The sequence below is a fragment of the Oncorhynchus mykiss genome, chromosome 21, assembly GCF_013265735.2.
Source record: "Oncorhynchus mykiss isolate Arlee chromosome 21, USDA_OmykA_1.1, whole genome shotgun sequence".
Taxonomy (NCBI): domain Eukaryota; kingdom Metazoa; phylum Chordata; class Actinopteri; order Salmoniformes; family Salmonidae; genus Oncorhynchus; species Oncorhynchus mykiss.
This window is the reverse complement of record NC_048585.1, coordinates 5,540,618-5,561,888: the sequence shown is the minus strand read 5'-3', so window position 1 is coordinate 5,561,888 and position 21,271 is coordinate 5,540,618. Positions and strand designations below refer to the sequence as shown.

General features: G+C 44.0%; 1 protein-coding gene across 1 annotated transcript in view; it reads left to right on the top strand.

The window, feature by feature from the left end:
* Positions 1–465: 465 nt before the first annotated feature.
* LOC110511232 (wnt inhibitory factor 1) overlaps positions 466–21,271 on the top strand; it is a 65,205-nt gene continuing 44,399 nt past the window's right edge. The window contains exons 1-4 of the mRNA XM_036956678.1: positions 466–773; positions 998–1,137; positions 14,149–14,257; positions 14,928–15,068. Of these exons, the coding sequence (XP_036812573.1) occupies positions 626–773; positions 998–1,137; positions 14,149–14,257; positions 14,928–15,068 (538 nt within the window). The 5' untranslated portion in view covers positions 466–625. The remainder of the gene's footprint in view (positions 774–997; positions 1,138–14,148; positions 14,258–14,927; positions 15,069–21,271) is intronic.

The window sequence follows — 21,271 nt, the reverse complement described above, 5'->3', positions numbered from 1 at the left end:
ATCCCTCGTCCCTCCACCCGTTTCCTCTTCCTAATTTGGAGGCTTGAATTGAGTCAATGCAACAAACACATTTTTGTTTTATGAGAATAGGTCCGCTAGCTATCATCATGCAATTCTCATCACCATGTTAATATTTTGTAGGCTATAATTTATAATGATTGTTATGTTGTTTTTTTTTACTGGGATTCGTCAGAAAAACGGATGTGTGGGTAAAAATTAAATGAAAAAATTAAATCAGGGAAAGATTAGACCCCTACTCAGACCAATAAATAAGTATTTATAGTGCCAGTTGTTTGTCAACATGTTACGCCATTTACTTCCTATCGCATTAATCAACAGGCCGGCATAGCCTAACTAAATGTGCACCAACTCTTTACTCCCCATGTCCCACTGCGCCACCGTGTGGCCGCATACCCTCCCTGCAGTGCCCGCTGTGTACAAGTAGCTTGCGACGTAGCGCAGGCGTCTCACTGTCAATGAAAGAGGCTCACTCACGGCATACCTACCAGACTTGAGTACAGTGGCAAACTCAGCATACACAGACACACAATTGAACTACGAGGAGAGCCGAACGGAGATACATTTACAATTTAAAGGGTTAGATTTGAGAGGCTTGTAACTCAGGATGGCTACCGAGACAGCCTCTGTTCTTCTGTCCCCCATCAAAACGTGCTTTCTTCTACTTTTGGGTGGTTTGATGTCCAAAGCTGCGCAGGAGCAGCAGGGAAGTTTGTACATGTGGATTGATGCCAACCAAGCCAGAATCCTAATTGGTAAGTAGCGTTTATTTTTCAATGAATCCAATGTTACAGTGTCACTTGAATTAGCTTATTAAATAGAACATATGTATTGTAACTTTAAAGGTTAAAGGGATGAGTTACATACACTGTGACCCCAATTATATTGGACTGAGTTAAACTTTGTAGACACCCCCATGCGCTTTCGCGTGTGTTTTTTAAATGCTCTTGTTGAAACGCCAGTGTGTGTTATTGTGCAGGTTTTGAGGAGGATATCTTGATCGTGTCAGAGGGAAAGATGGCTCCATTCACAACGGACTTCAGAAAGGCCCAGCAGAGGATGCCTGCGATACCTGTCAATATCCAGAACGTCAACTTCACCTGGCAAGCTACTGAACAGGTAGGAGACGGTGATCGGGTCACATTAGTCTATAGGCCTACTTTCATTTGAAAAGAGGAAAATGTGTGTATTTGATTCCATCTATTGTAATACTTTTAGTGGTCATCGATAGGCTTTATCAAAGGCTATTGATCTGAGAACATGCGCGTAATTGTAGCCGGTGCGCAATGCGGTGACTAGTGCGCAATTCTATATGGCGATATGGCTGCAATTCATTTTGTTTTTTAGAAAATAATGATAAAGGTTGTTTTTCTTATTATTTTGAATGGATAGGTTAATAAGCCAATGTTTAGTATGCATTGATTAACCACATTATGCATTTAAAAAACGAACTTCAAACGAAGAATGTCTTTGAAATGATTGTCTCGGTAAAGATCAATAAATTAGACAAGAGCCACTGACTATCCCCCACACTTAAAACCTTCATTCAAAAACTAGTCCACATTTCTTCTGAACTATTGTTTCTCACGCTTTCCCTACATCAAAGGCCCAATTCTGATCAAACAACCTCGCAATTTTGAGGTTTAAAAAGAAGCCTAAGCGCGCGGTAGCAGTAGATTATTGATTTTAAAAGAGATTTAGCTTGAGCTCTCTGACCAGTTTCCTTTTTTTAATATTGTAATTCCCATCTCTTGCGGTATTTTACATGTCGGTGTCGTGGACCTGCCGCCACGGATCAAAGCGCCGGGGCGCCGCCAGGCCGCATCTAGGACATGTGCAAAACATCTGGTCCATCTGCGCTTTTGAAAACATTGGTCAAATTCTCAGACGCGTGCCAGACCCATCCCGCGTTCTTTATTGGAACTGAGAAGGAGAAGAAGGTTCCATTTGGAATCGCTTTTTTTGCAATGGTGTCCTTGTTCATAAGCTTTGTTATGAGAACAGCTTTGGGAATAACAGTCAAGTGCAGTGGCAAAATTATATTATTTATCTACACACAAAAAAATGCCTTTCAAACAAGTCTTCTCTCTCCTACAAGTGATCTGGTAACCTACTGTTGAGACCACTGGACAATATTGACATGTATGTATAACACACATAAAACGGTTATAAACTATTGATGCTAATCATGTAATGAGGATGCAAATGTACCCTCTTCTATGTTCAAAGACATTGAGCTTCATGAAGACTTCACAAGGAGCCTAGGCTATATTTATTTATTTATTCACTCATTTATTTATATACAGAACCAGTCAAAAGGTTTGGACACACCTACTCATTCAAGGGTTCTAGAACACCTACTCATTCAAGGGTTCTAGAACACCGACTCATTCAAGGGTTCTAGAACACCGACTCATTCAAGGGTTCTTCTTTATTTTTTACTATTTTCTACATTGTAGAATACTAGTGAAGTCATCAAAACTATGAAATAAGTAACCCAAAAAGTTTTAAATCAAAATATATGTTATATTTTAGATTCTACAAAGTAGCCACTCTTTGCCTTGATGTCAGCTTTGCACTCTTCGCATTCTCTCAACCAGCTTCACCTGGAATGCTTTTCCAACAGTTTTGAAGGCGTTCCCACGTATACTGAGTACATCACTATGCTGTCCAACTCATTCCAAACCATCTCAATTGAGTTGAGGTCGGGTGATTGTGGAGGCCAGGTCATCTGATGCAGCACTCCATCACTCTCCTTCTTGGTCAAATAGCCCTTACACAGCCTGGAGTTGTTTTGGGTCATTGTCCTGTTGAAAAACAAATGATAGTCCCAGCGCAAACCAGATGGGATGGCGTATCACTGCAGAATGCTGTGATGGCCTTGCTGGTTAAGTGTGCCTTGAATTCTAAATAGATCAGACAGTGTCACCAGCAAAGCACCCCCACACCATCACACCTCCTCCTCCATGCTTCACGGTGGGAACCACTCATGCAGAGATCATCTGTTCATCGACTCTGCGTCTCACAAAGATACGGAGGTTGGAACCAAAAATCTCAAATTTGGACTCACCAGACCAAAGCACATATTTCCATGTCTAAAGTCCATTGCTTGTGTTTCTTGGCCCAACCAAGTCTCTTCTTCTTATTGGTGTCCTTTAGTAGTGTTTTTTTTTTTTTTTGCAGAAATTTGACCATGAAGGCCTGATTCACACAGTCTCCTCTGAACAGTTGATGTTGAGATGTGTCTGTTACTTGAACTCTGTGAAGCATTTATTTGGGCTGCAATTTCTGAGGCTGGTAAACTCTAATGAACTTATCCTCTGCATCAGAGGTAACTCTGGGTCTTACTTTCCTGTGGCGGTCCTCATGAGAGCCAGTTTCATCACAGTGCTTGATGGTTTTTGAGACTGCACTTGAAGAAATGTTCCAAATTCTTGACATTTTCCAGATTGACTGACCTTCATGTCTTAAAGTAATGATGGACAGTCATTGCTCTTTGCTTATTTGAGCTGTTCTTGCCATAATATGGACTTGGTCTTTTACCAAATAGGGCTATCTTCTGTATACCACCCCTACCTTGTCACAACACAACCGATTGGCTCAAACGCATTAAGAAGGAAAGAAATTCCACAAATCAACTTTTAAGAAGGCACACCTGTTAATTAAAATAATTCCAGGTGACTACCTCATGAAGCTGGTTGAGAGAATACCAAGAGTGTGCAAAGCTGTCATTACGGCAAAGGGTGGCTACTTAATAAATAATCTAAAATATATTTTGATTTGTTTAACACTTTTTTTTGGTTACTACATGATTCCATATGTGTTATTTCATAGTTTTGATGTCGTCTCTATTATTCTACGAAAATAATAAAGAAAAATCCTGTAATGACTAGGTGTGTCCAAACTTTTGACTGGTACTGTACATATATATACTTTTATATACCCCCACCCCCATATACCCCCACCCCCACAGATAGGCCTGGCCCCCCCAGATAGCATATGAACCAGTGGACGCTGCAGATGGGAGGACGGCTCATAATAATGGCTGGAATGGAGCCTAAATGAATCAGGAATGTGCAGGGACGGCTATACCATAAAGGACCCCTGTTTATGTCCTCTTTACATGTAGGGCAACAAGGCCACTCACTCATAGTGGAAAGTTCTCTACTTTTTGGTAGATTTAAACAAACAATATTGAAATCACCATCGTCACAACCATAAACTGTCAAATCCATCTGCCTTATAGAATATGAATTTTGGATATAAAATATTTTTACATTTAATTATGTTTTAGGTTCATAAAACAAACTGATGGGAAAACTAAATTGCTACTGTGTATACATACCACTTGAGTAAAGAAAACTCACTTTTTGTTAACTCCGTAAAACATGAGCTCTTTCAGAATGTTGTCTAACGTCCAGGTGGGAACTGTTTTGGTCCACCAGACACTCACTGGCGTACCAGACACTCACTGGCGTACCTGGCGTACACTCACTGGCGTGTAGGTAGACCTTAATAACCAACAGGTGTAGGTAGACCTTAATAACCAACAGGTGTAGGTAGACCTTAATAACCAACAGGTGTAGGTAGACCTTAATAACCAACAGGTGTAGGTAGACCTTAATAACCAACAGGTGTAGGTAGACCTTAATAACCAACAGGTGTAGGTAGACCTTAATAACCAACAGGTGTAGGTAGACCTTAATAACCAACAGGTGTAGGTAGACCTTAATAACCAACAGGTGTAGGTAGACCTTAATAACCAACAGGTGTAGGTAGACCTTACAGTGAAAATGCTTACTGATGAGCCCTTAACCAACAGGTGTAGGTAGACCTTAATAACCAACAGGTGTAGGTAGACCTTACAGTGAAAATGCTTACTGATGAGTCCTTATTAACCAACAGGTGTAGGTAGACCTTAATAACCAACAGGTGTAGGTAGTCCTTAATAACCAACAGGTGTAGGTAGACCTTAATAACCAACAGGTGTAGGTAGACCTTAATAACCAACAGGTGTAGGTAGACCTTAATAACCAACAGGTGTAGGTAGACCTTAATAACCAACAGGTGTAGGTAGACCTTAATAACCAACAGGTGTAGGTAGACCTTACAGTGAAAATGCTTACTGATAAGCCCTTAACCAACAGGTGTAGGTAGACCTTAATAACCAACAGGTGTAGGTAGACCTTAATAACCAACAGGTGTAGGTAGACCTTAATAACCAACAGGTGTAGGTAGACCTTAATAACCAACAGGTGTAGGTAGACCTTAATAACCAACAGGTGTAGGTAGACCTTAATAACCAACAGGTGTAGGTAGACCTTAATAACCAACAGGTGTAGGTAGACCTTAATAACCAACAGGTGTAGGTAGACCTTAATAACCAACAGGTGTAGGTAGACCTTAATAACCAACAGGTGTAGGTAGACCTTAATAACCAACAGGTGTAGGTAGACCTTAATAACCAACAGGTGTAGGTAGACCTTAATAACCAACAGGTGTAGGTAGATCTTAATAACCAACAGGTGTAGGTAGTCCTTAATAACCAACAGGTGTAGGTAGACCTTAATAACCAACAGGTGTAGGTAGACCTTAATAACCAACAGGTGTAGGTAGACCTTAATAACCAACAGGTGTAGGTAGACCTTAATAACCAACAGGTGTAGGTAGACCTTAATAACCAACAGGTGTAGGTAGACCTTACAGTGAAAATGTTTACTGACAAGCTCTTAACCAACAAAAAAATGAACATAAGAACACAATTGTTTAAGAGCCCATAAAACGACAGCCATCTTTTATTCAAGGCAGGAGACCCACAAGCTCTGGGGGCCCACGCAAATGTCATCAATGTCTATTTATTTAATTAAAAAAAGAATAACATTTTTTTTGACAGTAACCCTCCAAAAAAAAATAATTCATAAACCGTTTTAATTTCCATATGTACTTGGAAGCTTAAGTGTATGTTTCTTGGGCTTCGGGAATGTGACTGAAACAATGAAAAAAGGTAAACTGATTGAAAGTATAAGGGGATATCAGTGAACAAACGCCGTGATCGAAGCTACGAAGACGCCAGTGCTGTGGGTGAAGCTTACTCAGGTGTTCAAACAGGCTGGGCTGGATGAACAGCGCTCTAGCTCTGCCACCTTTCACCGCGGATGCGGAAGTGCGACATCGGCGCATGCGGTGGATTGAAACGTATCAAATGCAACAACAACAAAAAAAACAGATATCTCTATTTTTAAATTGATGGGTTTTTGACGGGAATTTTTTTGGTATTATTGTTAATTAGATCGACACACGGCTGCGTCAATCGACTGTCAAGTATTTTGGGACGGGCCGTTACCGTGGTAACAGCACTCTGAGTCAGCGTCAGAGGAGAAGCTCCGTGTCTCTTCACTAGCAGCAGAGAGTTGCAGCAAACTCTAAACTAATATTGAAAAACAACCTAGCATGTGAACAAAAACGATGGAACTAGCCAAAGATCTGATAGACTGGTTGTTTCTATTGGGGATTTTCAAATGAATAATTTCCCCTATTTTACTCATGTTTGTTTTAAACTTGTATTTTTTTTTATATGTCTGTTTTGAGTAACCGTTGTCAACTCAGATGGAGTCAATATTTGTGTTATTCGGGAATTTTTTTTGAGTCTACTGCACTATGCCGCTGCAGAGTGACAAATCATTTCTGAATCATGACTGAATGATAATCTTGAAAGGGTTTAAAGGCACCCGTATTGTCCTCTGAAAACACAAATAAACCATCATCGTTTGGATTGGGGAATTTCCCCTACATCCATAGAAGATAGGAAGAGAGATAGGAAACCGTGTCTGTCCATAATGACACACTATTCCCTATATAGTGCACTACTTTTTACATCCATAGAAGATAGGAAGAGAGATAGGAAACACTGTCTGTACATAATGACACACTATTCCCTATATAGTGCACTACTTTTTACATCCATAGAAGATAGGAAGAGAGATAGGAAACCGTGTCTGTCCATAATGACACACTATTCCCTATATAGTGCACTACTTTTTACATCCATAGAAGATAGGAAGAGAGATAGGAAACACTGTCTGTCCATAATGACACACTATTCCCTATATAGTACACTACTTTAGACCAGAGCCCTATTCCCTATATAGTGCACTACTATAGACCAGAGCCCTATTCCCTATATAGTACACTACTTTTGCCCAGAGCCCTATTCCCTATATAGTGCACTACTTTAGACCAGAGCCCTATTCCCTATATAGTGCACTACTTTTGACCAGAGCCCTATTCCCTATATAGTGCACTACTTTTGACCAGAGCCCTATTCCCTATATAGTGCACTACTTTAGACCAGAGCCCTATTCCCTATATAGTGCACTACTTTAGACCAGAGCCCTATTCCCTATATAGTGCACTACTTTAGACCAGAGCCCTATTCCCTATATAGTGCACTACTTTTGACCAGAGCCCTATTCCCTATATAGTGCACTACTTTAGACCAGAGCCCTATTCCCTATATAGTGCACTACTTTAGACCAGAGCCCTATTCCCTATATAGTGCACTACTTTTGACCAGAGCCCTATTCCCTATATAGTACACTACTTTAGACCAGAGCCCTATTCCCTATATAGTGCACTACTTTAGACCAGAGCCCTATTCCCTATATAGTGCACTACTTTAGACCAGAGCCCTATTCCCTATATAGTGCACTACTTTTGACCAGAGCAAGGAATAGGGTGCCATTTGGGACACAGTCCTTGTGTTGAGAGAGCATTGTTCCCCTGCCACATGAAGGGGCTGTCTCTGTCAGGAGGAATCCCAGGGGCCCCAGGGGCCACGCGCTACATTGTTATTAGGTCACAGAGCCATGACCTCACCGCTCCCTGGGTGGGAGGCCCCTGGACCATGGTGCCATTCAATTCTTCTCTTCACCCTCTTCTCCTCCTCTTCACCCACCTTCTCCTCTTTACCCCCTTATCCTCCTCTTCACCCTCTTCTCCTCCTCTTCACCCTCTTCTACTCCTCTTCACCCTCTTCTCCTCCTCTTCACCCACCTTCTCCTCTTCACCCTCTTCTCCTCCTCTTTACCCTCTTCTCCTCCTCTTTACCCTCTTCTCCTCCTCTTTACCCTCTTCTCCTCCTCTTTACCCTCTTCTCCTCCTCTTCACCCTCTTCTCCTCCTCTTCACCCTCTTCTCCTCCTCTTCTTCTCCTCCTCTTTCCCTCTTCTCCTCCTTGTCACCCTCTTCTCCTCTTCTTCTCCTACTCTTTACCCTCTTCTCCTCCTCTTTACCCCCTTCTCCTCCTCTTCACCCTCTTCTCCTCCTCTTCACCCTCTTCTCCTCCTCTTCTTCTCCTCCTCTTTCCCTCTTCTCCTCTTCTTCTCCTACTCTTTACCCTCTTCTCCTCCTCTTTACCCCCTTCTCCTCCTCTTTACCCCCTTCTCCTCCTCTTCACCATCTTCTCCTCCTCTTCACCCTCTTCTCCTCCTCTTCTTCTCCTCCTCTTTCCCTCTTCTCCTCCTTGTCACCCTCTTCTCCTCTTCTCCTCCTACTCTTTACCCTCTTCTCCTCCTCTTTACCCCCTTCTCCTCCTCTTCACCCTCTTCTCCTCTTCACCCTCTTCTCCTCCTCTTCTTCTCCTCCTCTTTACCCTCTTCTTCTCCTCTTCTTCTCCTCCCCCTCTTCACCCTCTTCTCCTCCTCTTTACCCTCTTCTTCTCCTCTTCTTCTCCTCCCCTTTACCCTCTTCTCCTCCTCTTTACCCTCTTCTCCTCCTCCTCTTTACCCTCTTCTCCTCCTCTTTACCCTCTTCTCCTCCTCTTTACCCTCTTCTCCTCATCTTCACCCTCTTCTCCTCCTCTTCACCCTCTTCTCCTCCTCTTCTTCTCCTCCTCTTTACCCTTTTCTCCTCCTCTTCACCCTCTTCTCCTCCTCTTCACCCTCTTTACCCTCTTCTCCTCCTCTTCACCCTCTTCTCCTCCTCTTCACCCTCTTCTCCTCCTCTTTACCCTCTTCTCCTCATCTTCACCCTCTTCTCCTCCTCTTCACCCTCTTCTCCTCCTCTTCACCCTCTTTACCCTCTTCTCCTCCTCTTTACCCTCTTCTCCTCCTCTTCACCCTCTTCTCCTCCTCTTCACCCTCTTTACCCTCTTCTCCTCCTCTTTACCCTCTTCTCCTCCTCTTCACCCTCTTTACCCTCTTCACCCTCTTCACCCTCTTCTCCTCCTCTTCACCCTCTTCTCCTCCTCTTCACCCTCTTTACCCTCTTCTCCTCCTCTTCACCCTCTTCTCCTCCTCTTCACCCTCTTCTCCTCCTCTTCACCCTCTTCTCCTCCCCTTCACCCTCTTCACCCTCTTCTCCTCCTCTTTACCCTCTTCTCCTCCTCTTTACCCTCTTCTCCTCCTCTTTACCCTCTTCTCCTCCTCTTCACCCTCTTCTCCTCCTCTTCACCCTCTTCTCCTCCTCTTCACCCTCTTCTCCTCCTCTTCACCCTCTTCTCCTCCTCTTTACCCTCTTCTCCTCTTCACCCTCTTCTCCTCCTCTTCACCCTCTTCTCCTCTGCTTCACCCTCTTCTCCTCTGCTTCACCCTCTTCTCCTCCTCTTTCCTCTTCTCCTCTTCACCCTCTTCTCCCATCTTCTCCTCTTTACCCTCTTCTCCTCCTCTTTACCCTCTTCTCCTCCTCTTCACCCTCTTCACCCTCTTCTCCTCCTCTTCTCCTCCTCTTCACCCTCTTCTCCTCCTCTTCTCCTCCTCTTCACCCTCTTCTCCTCCTCTTCACCCTTTTCTCCTCCACTTCACCCTCTTCTCCTCCTCTTCTCCTCCTCTTCACCCCCTTCTCCTCCTCTTCTCCTCCTCTTCACCCTCTTCTCCCCCTCTTCACCCTCTTCTCCTCCTCTTCTCCTCCACTTCACCCTCTTCTCCTCCTCTTCACCCTCTTCTCCTCCTCTTCACCCTCTTCTCCTCCTCTTTACCCTCTTTACCCTCATCTTCACCCTCTTCTCCTCTTCAGCCTCCTCGCCTCTTCAGCCTCTTCTTCTCCTCCTCTTCTCCCCCTTCTTCTTTTAGATTCTTATTGTTTCTTCTCATTTCTTGCCTTCTTCAGCGTCTTCTTCATCTTCTTCTTCAGATTGAGCTAGTGGTTTGTGAGGAGGGGTGTTCATGGATGGGAGATTATCAGTAAAAACAAAAAACAAGTAATCCACATACATAAACACCTATTGTGGGAGACTGCAACAAGTGTGTTGACATCCATAATAAACTGTAAACTTATTTTAGTCAAAGTAATGACCAATTTCTCTTCCTGATGAGATCATCTCTGGTGACAGCAAATTACAGAGAACGGCAGAGAGCGGAACGGACCAGAGCTTTCAGCTCCCTCCGCACACACACACACACACACACTTCCATTCAAAATCCTATTTTCCCTAACCCTTAACGTAATTCTGACCCTAACACGAATTCTAACCTTAACCCTAAACCCCCTAGAAATACCATTTGACCTTGTGGGAACTAACAAAATGTCCCCAGCTGGTCAACTTTTTGTTCGTTTACTATTCTTGTAGGGACTTCTGGTCCCCACTAGAATAGTTAAACACGTCCACACACACACACACACACACACACACACACACTAAACATACACCCACAAAACATACAGAGATCGTAATCCGGTAATGGCATGTTGAGTCGGCAAATGAGAGTGGGAGAGAGAGAGAGAGAGAGAAGGAAGGAAAGAGAGCTGGAAGGAAAGAGAGCGGGAAGGAGAGAGAGGGAATGAGAGAGAGGGAATGAGAGAGAGAGGGAATGAGAGAGAGAGGGAAGGGGAGAGAGGGAATGAGAGAGAGAGGGAATGAGAGAGAGAGAATGAGAGAGGGAATGAGAGAGAGAGAGAATGAGAGAGAGAGGGAAGGAGAGAGAGGGAAGGAGAGAGGGAATGAGAGAGAGGGAATGAGAGAGAGAGGGAAGGAGAGAGAGAGGGAATGAGAGAGAGAGGGAATGAGAGAGAGAGGGAATGAGAGAGAGGGAATGAGAGCGAGGGAATGAGAGAGAGAGGGAATGAGAGCGAGAGTGAAGGAGAGCGAGAGTGAAGGAGAGAGAGGGATAGAGAGAGAGAGGGAATGAGAGAGAGGGAATGAGAGCGAGAGTGAAGGAGAGAGGGAAAGGGAGAGAGGGATAGAGAGAGAGGGAAGGAGAGAGAGAGGGAAGGAGAGAGAGAGGGAAGGAGAGAGAGAGGGAAGGAGAGAGGGAATGAGAGAGAGAGGGAAGGAAAGAGAGCGGGGAGAGTGAGAGGGAATGAGAGTGAGGGGGAAGGAGAGAGAGAGAGGGAAGGAGAGAGGGAAGGAGAGAGAGGGAATGAGAGAGAGGGATAGAAAGAGCGAGAGGGATAGAAAGAGCGAGAGTGAAGGAGAGAGAGGGATAGAGAGAGAGAGGGAATGAGAGCGAGAGGGATAGAAAGAGAGAGAGAGATACAGAAAGAGGGCCCTTCTCTTTCCTGGGTTCTGTTACCCCCTGTACTTCAAAGGCAGCCGGCGAAGCTTAAGAACAAAAGCCTGGGGCATGAAAGGCTGCATGGTGGAGAGTTATCTGTGTTGGTTATTACCATTCAGCTGCAGGATTAGCCTCCTCTTCCTCTGCCCGCCTTGTGTACCTTTCCCTTCATCAAACGCTTTGACACTGGGAAGCATTCACTGCATAGAGGGAACATCGTAGTCTCCCCTTTCCTCTCTCCCTCTTTCATCTCTCTGTTCTGGGATCTCTCTCCCCCCCCCCCCCCCCCCTCTCCCTGTGTGTTTTCTGTCATGCCTCCCCCAATCACTTGACAAGAGAGACCACATGTCATTTAGAGAGAGAGAGACCACATGTCATTTAGAGAGAGAGAGACCACATGTCATTTAGAGAGAGAGAGACCACATGTCATTTAGAGAGAGAGACCACATGTAATTTAGAGAGAGAGAGACCACATGTCATTTAGAGAGAGACCACATGTCATTTAGAGAGAGAGAGAGAGACCACATGTCATTTAGAGAGAGACCACATGTCATTTAGAGAGAGACCACATGTCATTTAAAGAAAGACCGCATGTCATTTAGAGAGAGAGAGACCACATGTCATTTAGAGAGACCACATGTCATTTAGAGAGAGACCACATGTCATTTAGAGAGAGACCACATGTCATTTAGAGAGAGACCACGTCATTTAGAGAGAGACCACGTCATTTAGAGAGAGACCACGTCATTTAGAGAGAGAGACCACATGTCATTTAGAGAGAGACCACGTAATTTAGAGAGAGAGAGAGACCACATGTCATTTAAAGAGAGACCACATGTCATTTACAGAGAGACCACATGTCATTTACAGAGAGACCACATGTCATTTAAAGAGAGAGAGACCACATGTCATTTAGAGAGAGGGACCGCATGTCATTTAGAGAGAGACCACATGTCAGACCACATGTCATTTAGAAAGAGAGACCACATGTAATTTAGAGAGAGACCACATGTCATTTAGAGAGAGAGACCACATGTCATTTAGAGAGAGGGACCACATGCAATTTAGAGAAAGAACACATGTCATTTAGAGAGAGAGAGACCACATGTCATTTAGAGAGAGCGAGACCACATGTCATTTAGAGAGAGAGACCACATGTCATTTAGAGAGAGAGACCACATGTCATTTAGAGAGAGACCACATGTCATTTAGAGAGAGACCACATGTCATTTAGAGAGAGAGACCACATGTCATTTAGAGAGAGAGACCACATGTCATTTAGAGAGAGAGACCACATGTCATTTAGAGAGAGGGACCACATACAATTTAGAGAAAGAACACATGTCATTTAGAGAGAGGGACCACATGCAATTTAGAGAAAGAACACATGTCATTTAGAGAGAGAGAGACCACATGTCATTTAGAGAGAGACACCACATGTCATTTAGAGAGAGAGACCACATGTCATTTAGAGAGCGATATCACATGTAATTTAGAGAGCGAGACCACATGTCATTTAGAGAGAGGGAGCACATGCAATTTAGAGAAAGAACACATGTCATTTAGAGAGAGCGAGACCACATGTCATTTAGAGAGAGACACCACATCATTTAGAGAGAGAGACCACATGTAATTTAGAGAGAGAGAGACCACATGTCATTTAGAGAGAGTGACCATATGTCATTGAGAGAGTGACCACATGTCATTTAGAGAGAGAGACCACATGCAATTTAGAGAAAGAACACATGTCATTTAGAGAGAGAGACCACATGTCATTTAGAGAGAGAGACCACATGTCATTTAGAGAGCGATACCACATGTCATTTAGAGAGGGATACCACATGTCATTTAGAGAGAGACCACATGTCATTTAGAGAGAGCGAGACCACATGTCATTTAGAGAGAGACCACATGTCATTTAGAGAGAGAGACCACATGTCATTTAGAGAGAGACCACATGTCATTTAGAGAGACCACATGTCATTTAGAGAGACCACATGTCATTTAGAGAGCGATACCACATGTCATTTAGAGAGGGAGACCACATGTAATTTAGAGAGAGACCACATGTCATTTAGAGAGAGACCACATGTCATTTAGAGAGAGACCACATGTCATTTAGAGAGCGATACCACATGTCATTTAGAGAGGGAGACCACATGTCATTTAGAGAGAGAGACCAGATGTCACTTAGAGAGAGAGACCACATGTCATTTAGAGAGCGATACCACATGTCATTTAGAGAGGGAGACCACATGTCATTTAGAGAGGGAGACCACATGTCATTTAGAGAGAGAGACCAGATGTCATTTAGAGAGGGAGACCACATGTCATTTAGAGAGAGACCACATGTCATTTAGAGAGAGAGACCACATGTGCTGTGTGTTTTTGGGAGAGGAGGGTCAACACAGACATTATTTAGACAGGGACACAGTGCGTACTAACACAAACTCACTGTGTGACAAACATGTATATGCATACAAGCACACTAGCACGGACGCATCCGGGGTCATCAGCTGTTCTCCATTCATGTGTGTTGCAGGCCCAGTACCTCTCTGAGACATCAGCTGTTCTCCATTCATGTGGGTTGCAGGCAGAGTACCTCTCTGAGACATCAGCTGTTCTCCGTTCATGTGTTGCAGGCAGAGTACTTCTATGAGTTCCAGACACTGCGCTCCATGGATGTGGATATCATGGACAACCCCACGGTCAACGTTCCTCTCCTTGGCTCTGTACCACGTAGGCCCTCAGGTGAGACAGGAGCTGGTGAATCCGTGCTACCTTCTCGGTGTTGTTGTTTATTGGACACATGAGACTGAACAGCAAACAGGAAAGAGTGGAGGAGTTTGAGTCAGCAGCCCAGCGCTAACCGCTAGACCACACAGGCCACTACAGTGAAACAGCTTGAAATCACTCATAACAGCTTGAAAACAGTCATGAAATCAGTCAAAATAGCTTGAAACCAGTCAAAATAGCTTGAAACCAGTCATAATAGCTTGAGATCAGTCACAATAGCTTGAGATCAGTCACAATAGCTTGAAATCAGTCATAATAGCTTGAAATCACTCATAACAGCTTGAAAACAGTCATGAAATCAGTCAAAATAGCTTGAAATCAGTCATAATAGCTTGAAATCAGTCATGAAACCAGTCATAATAGCTTGAGATCAGTCACAATAGCTTGAAATCAGTCACAATAGCTTGAAATCAGTCACAATAGCTTGAAATCAGTCACAATAGCTTGAAATCAGTCATGAAACCAGTCATAATAGCTTGAGATCAGTCACAATAGCTTGAAATCAGTCACAATAGCTTGAAATCAGTCATAATAGCTTAAAATCAGTCATAATAGCTTGAAATCAGTCATAATAGCTTGCATACTGATTACTGCGTTGTAATATGATGTTTCTCTGTGTTTTAAGTGGTGCAGGTGGGCTTCCCGTGTTTAGGAGACCAGGATGGCGTAGCGGCGTTCGAGGTCACCATACTGGTCATGGACGCCGGTGGGAACATCATCCTGAGGACACCTCACAATGCCATCTTCTTCAAGACCTGCCAGAGAGGTGAGGACGCAGCTCCTAGAGTTTAATTTACACGTTTAACCTGTTACCTCTGTTTTGAATGGTCTACTAGAAGAAGAGGTGACAGGAGAGGAGGGGAGGGGAGATCAGAGAAGGGGAAAGCAGGAGAGGAGAGGAGAGGAGGGGAGGGGAGATCAGAGAAGGGGAAAGCAGGAGAGGAGAGGAGAGGAGAGGAGAGGAGAGGAGAGGAGAGGAGAGGAGAGGAGAGGAGAGGAGAGGAGAGGTGAGGCGAGTGAAGATTATTGTCTCTCATTATCACCAGAGATGATTGGCTAGCTCTCAGCATTGCCAGAGATGATTGTCTAGCTCTCAATTTCGCCAGAGATGATTGGCTAGCTCTCAGCATCGCCAAAGATGATTGGCTAGCTCTCAATTTCACCAGAGATGATTGGCTACCTCTCAATATCGCCAGAGATGATTGGCTAGCTCTCAGCATCGCCAGAGATGATTGGCTAGCTCTCAATTTCACCAGAGATGATTGGCTACCTCTCAATATCGCCAGAGATGATTGGCTAGCTCTCAATATCGCCAGAGATGATTGGCGAGCTCTCAATATCGCCAGAGATGATTGGCGAGCTCTCAGCATCGTCAGAGATGATTGGTTAGCTCTCAGCATCACCAGAGATGATTGGCTAGCTCTCAGCATCGCCACAGATGATTGGGTAGGTCTCAGTCTGCATTACCCTGTCTGATTTAGCTCTACCTCTGCTGACTGGATATTATAACATTACCCTGTCTGATTTAGTTCTACCTCTGCTGACTGGATATTATAACATTACCCTGTCTGATTTAGTTCTACCTCTGCTACTGCTGACTGGATATTATAACATTACCCTGTCTGATTTAGTTCTACCTCTGCTACTGCTGACTGGATATCATAACATTACCCTGTCTGATTTAGTTCTGCCTCTGCTACTGCTGACTGGATATTATAACATTACCCTGTCTGATTTAGTTCTACCTCTGCTGACTGGATATTATAACATTACCCTGTCTGATTTAGTTCTACCTCTGCTACTGCTGACTGGATATTATAACATTACCCTGTCTGATTTAGTTCTACCTCTGCTACTGCTGACTGGATATTATAACATTACCCTGTCTGATTTAGTTCTACCTCTGCTGACTGGATATTATAACATTACCCTGTCTGATTTAGTTCTACCTCTGCTGACTGGATATTATAACATTACCCTGTCTGATTTAGTTCTACCTCTGCTGACTGGATATTATAACATTACCCTGTCTGATTTAGTTCTACCTCTGCTGACTAGCAGCAGGATGTATAATCCAATTAGCAGCAGCAGAGGCAGAACTAAATCAGACAGGGTAATGTTATAATATCCAGTCAGCAGAGGTAGAACTAAATCAGACAGGGTAATGTTATAATATCCAGTCAGCAGTAGCAGAGGTAGAACTAAATCAGACAGGGTAATGTTATAATATCCAGTCAGCAGAGGTAGAACTAAATCAGACAGGGTAATGTTATAATATCCAGTTAGCAGCAGCAGAGGTAGAACTAAATCAGACAGGGTAATGTTATAATATCCAGTCAGCAGAGGTAGAACTAAATCAGACAGGGTAATGTTATAATATCCAGTCAGCAGTAGCAGAGGCAGAACTAAATCAGACAGGGTAATGTTATAATATCCAGTCAGCAGAGGTAGAACTAAATCAGACAGGGTAATGTTATAATATAGGTATAGAGACAGCAGGATGTATAGAGGGGTATAGAGACAGCAGGATGTATAGAGACAGCAGGATGTATAGAGGGGTATAGAGACAGCAGGATGTATAGAGGGGTATAGAGACAGCAGGATGTATAGAGACAGCAGGATGTATAGAGGGGTATAGAGACAGCAGGATGTATAGAGACAGCAGGATGTATAGAGAGGTATAGAGACAGCAGGATGTATAGAGACAGCAGGATGTATAGAGACAGCAGGATGTATAGAGACAGCAGGATGTATAGAGACAGCAGGATGTATAGAGACAGCAGGATGTATAGAGGGGTATAGAGACAGCAGGATGTAAAGAGACAGCAGGATGTATAGAGACAGCAGGATGTATAGAGACAGCAGGATGTATAGAGGGGTATAGAGACAGCAGGATGTATAGAGACAGCAGGATGTATAGAGACAGCAGGATGTATAGAGACAGCAGGATGTATAGAGACAGCAGGATGTATAGAGATAGCAGGATGTATAGAGACAGCAGGATGTATAGAGGGGTATAGAGACAGGAGGATGTATAGAGACAGCAGGATGTATAGAGGGGTATAGAGACAGCAGGATGTATAGAGACAGGAGGATGTATAGAGACAACAGGATGTATAGAGACAGCAGGATGTATAGAGAGGTATAGAGACAGCAGGATGTATAGAGACAGGAGGATGTATAGAGACAGCAGGATGTATAGAGACAGCAGGATGTATAGAGACAGCAGGATGTATAGAGGGGTATAGAGACAGCAGGATGTATAGAGACAGCAGGATGTATAGAGACAGGAGGATGTATAGAGACAGCAGGATGTATAGAGACAGCAGGATGTATAGAGAGGTATAGAGACAGCAGGATGTATAGAGACAGGAGGATGTATAGAGACAGCAGGATGTATAGAGACAGCAGGATGTATAGAGACAGCAGGATGTATAGAGACAGCAGGATGTATAGAGATAGCAGGATGTATAGAGACAGCAGGATGTATAGAGACAGCAGGATGTATAGAGACAGCAGGATGTATAGAGGGGTATAGAGACAGCAGGATGTATAGAGACAGCAGGATGTATAGAGACAGCAGGATGTATAGAGACAGCAGGATGTATAGAGACAGCAGGATGTATAGAGGGGTATAGAGACAGCAGGATGTATAGAGACAGCAGGATGTATAGAGGGGTATAGAGACAGCAGGATGTATAGAGACAGCAGGATGTATAGAGGGGTATAGAGACAGCAGGATGTATAGAGACAGCAGGATGTATAGAGACAGCAGGATGTATAGAGACAGCAGGATGTATAGAGAGGTATAGAGACAGGAGGATGTATAGAGACAGCAGGATGTATAGAGGGGTATAGAGACAGCAGGATGTATAGAGACAGCAGGATGTATAGAGGGGTATAGAGACAGCAGGATGTATAGAGACAGCAGGATGTATAGAGACAGCAGGATGTATAGAGACAGCAGGATGTATAGAGACAGCAGGATGTATAGAGACAGCAGGATGTATAGAGAGGTATAGAGACAGGAGGATGTATAGAGACAGCAGGATGTATAGAGGGGTATAGAGACAGCAGGATGTATAGAGGGGTATAGAGACAGCAGGATGTATAGAGACAGCAGGATGTATAGAGGGGTATAGAGACAGCAGGATGTATAGAGAGGTATAGAGACAGCAGGATGTATAGAGACAGCAGGATGTATAGAGGGGTATAGAGACAGCAGGATGTATAGAGACAGCAGGATGTATAGAGGGGTATAGAGACAGCAGGATGTATAGAGACAGCAGGATGTATAGAGGGGTATAGAGACAGCAGGATGTATAGAGGGGTATAGAGACAGCAGGATGTATAGAGACAGCAGGATGTATAGAGACAGCAGGATGTATAGAGACAGCAGGATGTATAGAGACAGCAGGATGTATAGAGAGGTATAGAGACAGCAGGATGCATAGAGACAGCAGGATGTATAGAGACAGCAGGATGTATAGAGACAGCAGGATGTGTAGAGGGGTATAGAGACAGCAGGATGTATAGAGACAGCAGGATGTATAGAGACAGCAGGATGTACAGAGACAGCAGGATGTATAGAGGGGTATAGAGACAGCAGGATGTATAGAGACAGCAGGATGTATAGAGGGGTATAGAGACAGCAGGATGTATAGAGACAGCAGGATGTATAGAGACAGCAGGATGTACAGAGACAGCAGGATGTATAGAGACAGCAGGATGTATAGAGAGGTATAGAGACAGCAGGATGTATAGAGACAGCAGGATGTACAGAGACAGCAGGATGTATAGAGACAGCAGGATGTATAGAGAGGTATAGAGACAGCAGGATGTATAGAGACAGCAGGATGTATAGAGGGGTATAGAGACAGCAGGATGTATAGAGACAGCAGGATGTATAGATACAGCAGGATGTATAGAGGGGTATAGAGACAGCAGGATGTATAGAGACAGCAGGATGTATAGAGAGGTATAGAGACAGCAGGATGTATAGAGACAGCAGGATGTATAGAGGGGTATAGAGACAGCAGGATGTATAGAGACAGCAGGATGTATAGAGGGGTATAGAGACAGCAGGATGTATAGAGGGGTATAGAGACAGCAGGATGTATAGAGGGGTATAGAGACAGCAGGATGTATAGAGACAGCAGGATGTATAGAGAGGTATAGAGACAGCAGGATGTATAGAGACAGCAGGATGTATAGAGACAGCAGGATGTACAGAGACAGCAGGATGTATAGAGACAGCAGGATGTATAGAGGGGTATAGAGACAGCAGGATGTATAGAGACAGGAGGATGTATAGAGACAGCAGGATGTATAGAGACAGCAGGATGTATAGAGGGGTATAGAGACAGCAGGATGTATAGAGACAGCAGGATGTATAGAGAGGTATAGAGACAGCAGGATGTATAGCGGGGTATAGAGATAGCAGGATGTATAGAGGGGTATAGAGACAGCAGGATGTATAGAGACAGCAGGATGTATAGAGAGGTATAGAGACAGCAGGATGTATAGAGACAGCAGGATGTATAGAGACAGCAGGATGTACAGAGACAGCAGGATGTATAGAGACAGCAGGATGTATAGAGGGGTATAGAGACAGCAGGATGTATAGAGACAGCAGGATGTATAGAGAGGTATAGAGACAGCAGGATGTATAGAGACAGCAGGATGTATAGAGACAACAGGATGTACAGAGACAGCAGGATGTATAGAGACAGCAGGATGTATAGAGGGGTATAGAGACAGCAGGATGTATAGAGACAGGAGGATGTATAGAGACAGCAGGATGTATAGAGAGGTATAGAGACAGCAGGATGTATAGAGACAGCAGGATGTATAGAGACAGCAGGATGTATAGAGAGGTATAGAGACAGCAGGATGTATAGAGACAGCAGGACGTATAGAGGGGTATAGAGACAGCAGGATGTATAGAGACAGCAGGATGTATAGAGACAGCAGGATGTATAGAGGGGTATAGAGACAGCAGGATGTATAGAGGGGTATAGAGACAGCAGGATGTATAGAGGGGTATAGAGACAGCAGGATGTATAGAGACAGCAGGATGTATAGAGGGGTATAGAGACAGCAGGATGTATAGAGGGGTATAGAGACAGCAGGATGTATAGAGAGGTATAGAGACAGCAGGATGTATAGAGACAGCAGGATGTATAGATACAGCAGGATGTATAGAGACAGCAGGATGTATAGAGACAGCAGGATGTATAGAGAGGTATAGAGACAGCAGGATGTATAGAGACAGCAGGATGTATAGAGGGGTATAGAGACAGCAGGATGTATAGAGACAGCAGGATGTATAGAGACAGGAGGATGTATAGAGACAGCAGGATGTATAGAGGGGTATAGAGACAGCAGGATGTATAGAGACAGCAGGATGTATAGAGACAGCAGGATGTATAGAGGGGTATAGAGACAGCAGGATGTATAGAGGGGTATAGAGACAGCAGGATGTATAGAGATAGCAGGATGTATAGAGGGGTATAGAGACAGCAGGATGTATAGAGACAGCAGGATGTATAGAGGGGTATAGAGACAGCAGGATGTATAGAGAGGTATAGAGACAGCAGGATGTATAGAGACAGCAGGATGTATAGGGGGGTATAGAGACAGCAGGATGTAAAGAGACAGCAGGATGTATAGAGACAGCAGGATGTATAGAGACAGCAGGATGTATAGATCAGTGATCTCAGTCCTACATCATCAGGGTGGAGGGTAAATAGATCCCATGGTAGATCTATAGATCCCATGTGTTACTGGTATGCATCCAAAATGGCACCCTATTCCCCATATAGTGCACTACGTTTGACCTGAACTCTGTGGGTAGTAGGGCACTATGTCGGAAATAGGATGCCATTTGGGACATGATCATATGTTCCTGCCTGCTGGAATGGATCAGAGCTCAGTGGAGAGAGAGAGAGAGAAGGAGAGAGAGAGAGA